Source organism: Notothenia coriiceps, unplaced genomic scaffold, assembly GCF_000735185.1.
Source record: "Notothenia coriiceps isolate Sejong01 unplaced genomic scaffold, NC01 NC01_scaffold00037244, whole genome shotgun sequence".
Taxonomy (NCBI): domain Eukaryota; kingdom Metazoa; phylum Chordata; class Actinopteri; order Perciformes; family Nototheniidae; genus Notothenia; species Notothenia coriiceps.
In genome coordinates, this window is record NW_011369945.1 from 15804297 (window position 1) to 15813295 (window position 8999).

Sequence of the window (8999 nt, forward strand, 5' to 3'; positions counted from 1 at the left end):
GTGAAGAAAAAAAAAAGATCTTTTTTTTTTTCTTTTTGAAAAAAGTCTAACTTTTATTTTGAAGGCCCAATTTTCTAACGTCCTGCATGCAGTAGGCGTTGGACTGGAAGTACCGGAGACCATAAACGTTTTTTTGAAAACTTCTGTCAAGTAGTGATCATCTTCTCAATAAAACATCTTTGCTGATGGTTTTTCGAGTCTTCTGGCCAATCAGAATCAAGATGGTTGCCGGAAGTCGACACGGAGAATAACTTTGCGGTAGAACTACTCTTTATACATCCATGGGTACAACTTCAGATAAAAATGAACACATAATAAAATATGACCCCCGGTTTGATGATTGACAGGTCACAGAACAATGGGGGCTATCTACCCTACCCACAATTCACACACAGACAAGTTTAGCTGTCAGAACAAAGTGAAAAACAAACAATGGTATAACATATTATTAAAATGTCGGGTAGTATTATATTTATTTATTTTCTTCTCAGAGTGTACCAAAATGTGTAGTTTATATGTTAGTATTTCTAAAAATCTCTCGGGGGAGAATCCCCCCAGACCCCCATTCTGGGGTTTGGTCTTCAGCATGTGTGCCTTTTTATGTTATATAGTTCAGCTTTGATTCAATCATCTCATTAAACCTTTTTTAAAGCATACTTTATTTGTGTGAAGGGATATAAGGGATATATGCACTGTACTTCACTTTAATTAATATTGTATGCTGAAAAGCTTATATATTACAGCACGATTTTTTGTTGAATAGATTTGAGTAGTTCAAAATTTCGGGTCGCGATGTATTGACAAAGGAAAAAGTGGGTCCCGAGGCCTGACCAGTTGAGAACCACTGGCTTATAGCATCATAACTAAGGGTTGATACAAGCCTGAGCAAGATCTATCTATAAGCTTTATTAAAAAAGGAAAGTCTTAAACCTATTTTACTTCTAGGAAACACTAATAACCCAGCATTATTGGAACACAATTAAGTAATGGTTTGGTTTGATTTGGCTTGATTGATATAATTGAGTATCATCCACACTTCAAACAATGAATGTTTGAAGTGGAATGATTCCTTATAATATTCCCTAACTTTGTTATGAATGAAGGATTCATCGTTGACGTGTACAAACTGAGACCATTGAGATGAATAGGATATGTATTGGCTTGGTGTGGTTCCTTTTTCACCATTTCAATGTTTTAGTCTCTGTAATGGAATGTCGTGTTCAATAATGCAGAAATGAGATTTAAAAAGAACAAGAAACAAGATTAAAAAAAGTCCTTGAATGAAAGTCTGATGCAATTAGAAGGCCATTTGTGACACCCACCAGCGCTTTATCTGTGGATGAAGCATTCTAGACAGATTAAACCTCTTCAAATAAATGATTGTTTTTTTGCAAATTACATAACTGTTAAGTAACTACTTTCTCAAGGATTTTAGTGAGAAAGGGAAGGTTAGATATGTGTCTTAAATCTGCCTGACGAAAAAGACAGATTTTTGTGGTTTCAATTAAGAAATTGTTCAAAAGTAAATACATATCAACAGTTTAATACATATTGGTGGTTGAAAATAACTCTATCAGTTTCGGGCAGGAGGTGGTTATTTTTGTTTGAAGAGCTATAATTTCACCTTTATAAAAACACATGAAGTAATTACTACTTAGTGATATAAAAATGGAAGGCTATAGATCTGTGGCTCTGTGTCAGAAAAGAACAATGCCAGGTTTGAAAATAAACCTGGCATTGCTCTTTTTTCTGCCATTAATGATGAGTAATAAGCTGCTCTACGTAGAGCCTCCTTATATTTGTTAAACAACCAGAATGGGACGGGTGTAGTCACAACGTTGATTTGCAGGAAAAAAGAAGGGAGTGCCATGGCACTTCGGCAATAAACAGACAGATTGACAGTTGATATGATGTACCCTGTAATTGGGCTTTGTTATTCTAGGTGTAACAACATTTATAAAAAAATGTATGACCAATGAATTACGTCATGAGCCATTAGCCCATTTCAATATAAAGGCATGAAAGATTAAGAGTGTCACATAAAGTCTGAAACGTTTGCAATTTCACATTTATGGAATTGACTTGATTAAAAGACACATAGAGATATATTTCAAAACATTGAAGGCAAATACGAAGACATCATTTTTAACCTCATTTTGGGTAAGTACCTTTCTAAGTCTATTTCAAAGGCTGAATATCTCTCTCACTTAATCTATAAGTGGAATTGTTGTGATAGTAGATTGTCTGTTCAAGAGGCAGTTTAATCTCTTTTTTGTGGAGTTTCAGCCAGCATCATCAGACCTGGAGCAAACATGGTTGCTCCTGCTAATTACAGTAGCTAAAAAGCGTGTTGTATAATAATGGTCATTTCAAGAAAAAGCTATAATAAACCAAAATTAATGAATTTAATGCCTCTATTTTGGGTCAAGGGTGTGAACACAAATTTCATTATATAATATAAGATTCCCTGTATACACTGCTTGGAAGTACTAAAAAGGTGTGGGATGAAATAATGTTGGGCGTCATTTCCAGAGTACCAGAAAAAGTAATAATGGTTTTGTTGTTATTATTAGGGGTCTTAGCCACGCAGCCTCATTCTCATTATTATTAATTAATTAATATATATCTCCAATCAAAGTGTTTATTCAGCCAAAAACATTACAGAATTTGTCAATTCCATCACTACTACTCAAAATGTTGTAAATTCTAATAAAAATGGCTTGGCTTGGACTGTAGAAGTTTTTTTCATTTATTACATTTCTAAATGGTTCTTCATCTATGCTCGGTTTGCAACATCTTCTCAAATATTCCAAAAGACTATTTTTGGATTTAAAAGAAATCAGTTGGCAAGGTTTGAGGAAATAACAATTTTAGGTTGTGGAGTTAAATCTCTTCAAATTTCACATACTTCAGAAATGAAAGTAAAGTGCCATATTTGGATGAAAAATAAATATAACATATATTTCTGTAATGAATGAAGTCATCTGCAGATGTAATCTTGCGACCGACTTAAAGGGTAATAATTCTAGTAAGTGGTAACAGTGAACGTAAAGGTTTTTGAAAAGCTGCTTCTGTGAGTAAGTGTCTGTATTGTTTGATTTTATAGATTCAAAGGAAGACAAGATGGGTGTCGGCTGGATAATATCAATTTCCCTCATGTTAATAGGTAAGCAGGTAGATTTTAATCAATTTCAAGGTTCTTTATAAAATATAAAGTACATTTTAATGAACAACATAATCTGAAGTACAGGGAAAGTTGTTCAAACACACATCAGAGTGCAGTATGAACTATGGATCACTTTTTGTTAAAAAAGGCTAAGAATAACCTGTGTATTGTGTGTTGAAATATTTTAGCTACAACAACTCCTACAACAGCAGTACTTACTACTGCCTCACCTACAACCGGTTCTCCAACAACGACCACACCTACAACAGCTGCAGCAACAACTGCAGCTCCAACTACTATGGCTCCTACAACATTAGCACCTACGACTGGAGCCCCTACAACAGCTGCACCGACAACTGTTGCTGCTACAACTGCAGCACCTACAACTGCCTCACCTACAACCGGCACTCAAACGACTGCCAAACCTTCAACAGCTGCACCTACAACTGCCTTACCTACAACAAGCAATCCAACGACGACCGCACCTACAACTGCAGCTCCTACGACTGCCACACCTACCACAGTCGCTCCTACAACTGCGGCTCCTACGACGGCCATACCTACAACCAAGGCTCCTACGACTGCAGCATCTACCACTGTTGCTCCTACAACATTAGCACCTACGACTGGAGCCCCTACAACAGCTACACCGACAACTGTTGCTGCTACAACTGCCTCACCTACAACCGGCACTCAAACGACTGCCAAACCTACAACAGCTGCACCTACAACAGCATCAACCACAACAGCAGCCCCGGCCACGTTTGCTCCTACAACTACAGCCCCTACAACACTTGCACCAACAACCGAGGCTCCTACGACTGAAGCACCTACCACTGTTGCTGCTACAACTGCATCAACTACAACAGCAGCACCTACAACTGCCTCACCTACAACCGGCGCTCAAACGACGGCCAAACCTACAACAGCTGCACCAACAACTGCAGCTCCTACCACTATGGCTCCTACAACATTAGCACCTACGACTGGATTCCCTACAACAACTGCACCGACAACTGTTGCTGCTACAACACGCACCTACACTGCAGCTCCTACGACTGCCCCCTGCAGCACCTACAACTGCCTCACCTACAACAAGCAATCCAACGACGACCGCACCTACAACTGCAGCTCCTACGACTGCAGCTCCTACGACTGCCGCACCTACCACAGTCACTCCTACAACTGCGGCTCCTNCCTACCTACTACCTACTACTACCTACTACCTACACTACACACCTAACACACACACACACACACACACACACACACACACACACACACACACACACACACACACACACACACACACACACACACACACACACACACACACACACACACACACACACACACACACACACACACACAGACAGACAGACAGACAGACAGACAGACAGACAGACAGACAGACAGACTCACACACTAACTCTCTCTAGCTCTCACACACAGGCACACTCTCTCTATAACACACACACACACACACACACACACACACACACACGCAAGCATGCACACTACTTCCATCGTTAGCAGTTTTAGGTGTGCGATTACAGGCACTGAATGGATGGGAGACAGTTACAGTAAGAGGAATAACCGGGCAGGGAAGCAGGATGGCGAAAGTGACTCTGTGTGGGTGTGTGGGTGTGTGTGTGTTTGTGTGTGTGTGTGTCTACTATTGTGGTATAGTAGACATTAAGAGATTATGCTTCTCTCTTAGCGCAGACACAGGTGATGAGTAGGATTTAAAAAAGACATAAAGATGTGGCTCATGGTGATTCCTGCTAAAAGATCAGATGTATCTATATAGCCAATTACTGAAAACTGGGTCAGAATATCTCAGATGTAATATTGAAGCATGTGTGTTGTGAGCAGGGACCCCACACAATAACTCAATCATGCTATAAAGGTGACAGTGTGAAGTGAAAGGCAGGCACCATTAATCTATAATTAAGCAAACGGATCACAGAGCTGTGAGCAAAGTTTGTTTTGGAAGAACGGTCCTTCTGAGCCCCTCCCCAAGGGGGGAATCTGCTGCACAGCTCTCTATTTTAGAGTGTTTTAAAACCCCAGAGAAATGGAGGCTTTAATAGTTTGTTGCCTGCCTTGCACTCTTCAAGGTTGCTTTACAGAAACAAAAAAAGGTAAGGGTAAGAGTTGGAAAAATATTAACTTTTTTGATAGATTGCTCAATTTATTCTAACAAGCAAATGCTTGCTCTATATTCGAAGGAACCCATAGTGAAGAGAAGACAAGAAAATAAATGCATTCCAACCGTGTAATCGAACTAGAAAACCAATTCTGAGTTTTTTATTCTTAGGTGGACTTCAGTTCAAACCTTGTGTAGGCAAAAGTGTTGGCATTGTTTAAGCTGCCTGCTCATGGGAAACTATACATTCAGCCTAACTCACCGTATGGGGGGTTATGATGATAAAATGAAGCAGGAAATCTAACATGTTGGTTGCTCATCCTCCAGCTTTGCTAAAAGAGAAAATAAGTTGTTTCCACATTACAGACATGTTGTGGGTTTCCCCTCCACTCGCATTAACATTTCCCAACTCTTCTTATCAGTGCTTTCCGTTGTGTTTGTTAGGTCACAGTTGTCTGACCTCAGGCAAAAACCCTTTTTACTGCATTATTAAGTCAGACACCACAATGGCTAACCTCTAACCACACAGTTATTTTCTTTTTTACATTTTTTGGACCATTGTTATTCGGCGTGGTTTTCCCCTAAGTGAAGACTTTGATACCTAGCCAACTTCGGTTGGTTTGAAACAGATAAAAAAACAGCCACTCCTTAGAAACACAGAGTACATTTCTAAGAGGTAGGCAAATGAGATGACGGGCAGAAGAACACACACCTTTTCATTATCGTAGACTAGAGGTTCGTCGGCTGTTTGTTCTGTGAATAGAATGAACCACTTTGATCCAATCCTTAAGGAGGATGTGTAAGATGTAGACTGTGACAGATGATTACACACATTAATAGATGTGTTTAATGCTCTTGAACCCAGACATGCCCTGAGTAGAATATAACAGCAGCAGCACAGGTTATATAACAGTGGTTCATCTTTGTCATATTTAAACAGATCACTTGGGTGCTCCTCTCATGCAGTGGTATGCTATTAAGATGACACATTAGGGCATGGTGTCAACACAGGGCACATTAGCGTGTCCATTTTCCCTCTCTCCATCTCTCTCACTAGCACTCTCACTCTCTGTGGTTGACAGAGGTGATGTGAAAGTAGACAGATGGGGTTGGCAGTCAGACAACAGGCTGTTGTCCTCCACGCCTGTTGCCGAGCTTCTTTCTTCATTCCCATGTATCTGATGTGTCTCCTCTTCTTTTAAAGCCATGTTCGGTTTCTACTTCTGTTGACATCTTTCTTTTTAACCAATATCGCTCAATCTACCTTCCTTTTTTCACTTTTTATGATTCTATTTTTTAACATGTTTCCCCATATTTCTCCCTATCCCTCTTTGTCACCCCCTTCTGTCTCCATTCTTTTAACCAGTGCCATTATGGCCCCACGCAAACGGAGGCCTTCATTAAATGTCAATTATACACCAGAGACCACACAGTGGAAGGAGAGGACACAATGATTTCTGACCCTAAGAGGTCAACATGCTTATGGGCATTCAGCTCCTTTTGGAGAACAGCCGGTCTACTTTGAGCATTGAGAAGACATAAACCCAACAATCCAATATGTTTTTTTAAAGTTTCTCTGAGGTAGGCCACAAGGCTATAATGTTAGCATTTTTGTTTGACAGAGCCATAATAAATAGGTGAAATTGAGATGAGTGAACTTTGTCCTGAAGATGTATGACACCTTTAAACTTTGGGTAGTTAGCAATAGCATGGCAATACATCTTCTGCTGTTTGTGAAATAACTCAACACATTTATAGAGAATATCACACACAATTAACAGACATTGAATAAAACACGAAAACAGCAAACAGGGCTGGGTTCTTTAGGGGCACCCCTAAAAAAAACATTCACAGCGTCTCCATATGTGCACGAGCATGGGAATAATTTACATTGCACATCTGTGCAGTCCCTAGCGTGTTGCTGTGCGCGGCTCTCATACCGCGATGAGGACCAGGCCAGATGGTGATTGTTGAGGAGGGGGGGTGCCACATGTTGTGAGTCTCCATTCAGACAAGCTGTGCAGTGTGGACATGCCCCCAGCTCTTAATAAACCTGTGGCAGCACCCAGGGTGGAGCCTGAACCACAGAGAGTGGTAGATAGGAGGGTGAGACGGAGGATAAAGTGAGTGAAGGGATTTCACCAGAGAACGCATAATGAGAGCTCTGCTTGTTGATTTGGTCGCATACTGTGCGCTGTCACATATTTTGTTCCAAGCTCCATGTAGGCCTTTGTATAGCTTTAATCTCAGTGTACATAACAAATCTTCATTACTGGACTTTTATGGGCTCGCCTATATCTTCTGAACCTGTGTGAACCAAATATGCATGCAAATGGTGAGTATTTACAGAAACAGAATGTGAGACAATAAATGCGAGAGGAACGATAGATAGAGAGCCATCTGGCTGCTATGAAGATAATAGGGAGAGAAAGATTCTGTGCACAACCCAAAATAAGTGCAAAGTATTACTGAATACATCCCAAGCTAGACTGAAATTCACTTAATTTGTGCCAGAGCGAAAAGAGCACCTCTATCACTGGGAAGGTGTACCATTGGGAGGTTTGTGGAGAAACCTCCTAGGGCACCTGTACTCTAAAAACAAATGCCTTGGCTCAACAAAGAAAATCAACGCAACAGTTTGCATCAATGTTTATTGAGTTAAGACAACTTCTAATGAAATTGTCTTAAAGCAACAAAGTTATTTGAGTTAGGGGAGAAGGCTATTCCTCTACAATCAGAGGTGTTTTTAATTANTGCACCCACAACTGAAGCACAAACAACTGCAACTCCTACGACTCCAGCACCTACCACTGTTGATCCAACAACTGCAGCACCTAAACCTTCCTCACCTACAACAGGAACTCCAACGACCGCATCTACAGCAGAAACAACCACAACTGCGGCTCATACGACTGCAGCACCTACAACTGTTGCTGCTACAACTGCAGCACCTACAACAGCAGCACATACAACTGTTGCTGCTACAACTGCAGCACCTACAACAGTAGCACCAACAACTGTGGCTCCTACGACTGCAGCACCTACAACTGTTGCTGCTACAACATTGGCACCTACAACTGCCTCACCTACAACCATTGCTCTTTCAACAGCAGCAACAACAATTACCGCGCCTACAACAGCTGCCTCAACAACAGCCGCTCTAAAAACCTTGGAGCCCACTAGAGCAGCCCCAAGTGCTGCACCAACTACCCCCCTTGCAACCACTGATGCACCCACATCAGCAGCCCCTTCGAGTGTTGCAAAAAACCCTGCTACTCTGACGAGTGCAGCACCTGGCACTTCCATGACATCAGCAACAACAAGAGCTGCACTTTCAACTGCAGCATCTACGACAGCAGACCCTAACACTGTCACACCAACTACACCTGTTGCAACAAACACTGTGGGATCAGAAACTTATATTCTCTCAGCAGAACTGATAGGACCGACTTATTCACCTGCCCTCAGTAACTCCAACAGCGATGAATATAAAGCACTTAAAGGAACAATACAAAATGCGGTGAGAGCATTTTCAAAATATGCATTTGCCATTGATTGATTATAGCGGTGTGAAAAAAGCATTTTACAGAATGTTTTTGCAACCGTCATATCTGTTTAGAAAGAATGTTCTTAAACAATAATCAAGGTTGTTGAATGTTGCTTTCTTTTGCAGTGTAACGAGAA

The 8999-nt window shown here is 40.8% G+C and overlaps 1 protein-coding gene across 1 annotated transcript in view; it reads left to right on the plus strand.

Moving 5' to 3' along the window:
* The window catches only part of LOC104965353 (probable serine/threonine-protein kinase clkA), an 18144-nt gene extending 9980 nt beyond the window's left edge, over positions 1-8164 (plus strand). Inside the window, exons 2-5 of the mRNA XM_010794308.1 lie at positions 3107-3166; positions 3355-3966; positions 4042-4171; positions 8070-8164. Of these exons, the coding sequence (XP_010792610.1) occupies positions 3107-3166; positions 3355-3966; positions 4042-4171; positions 8070-8084 (817 nt within the window). The 3' untranslated portion in view covers positions 8085-8164. The remainder of the gene's footprint in view (positions 1-3106; positions 3167-3354; positions 3967-4041; positions 4172-8069) is intronic.
* The last annotated feature ends 835 nt before the right edge of the window (positions 8165-8999 follow it).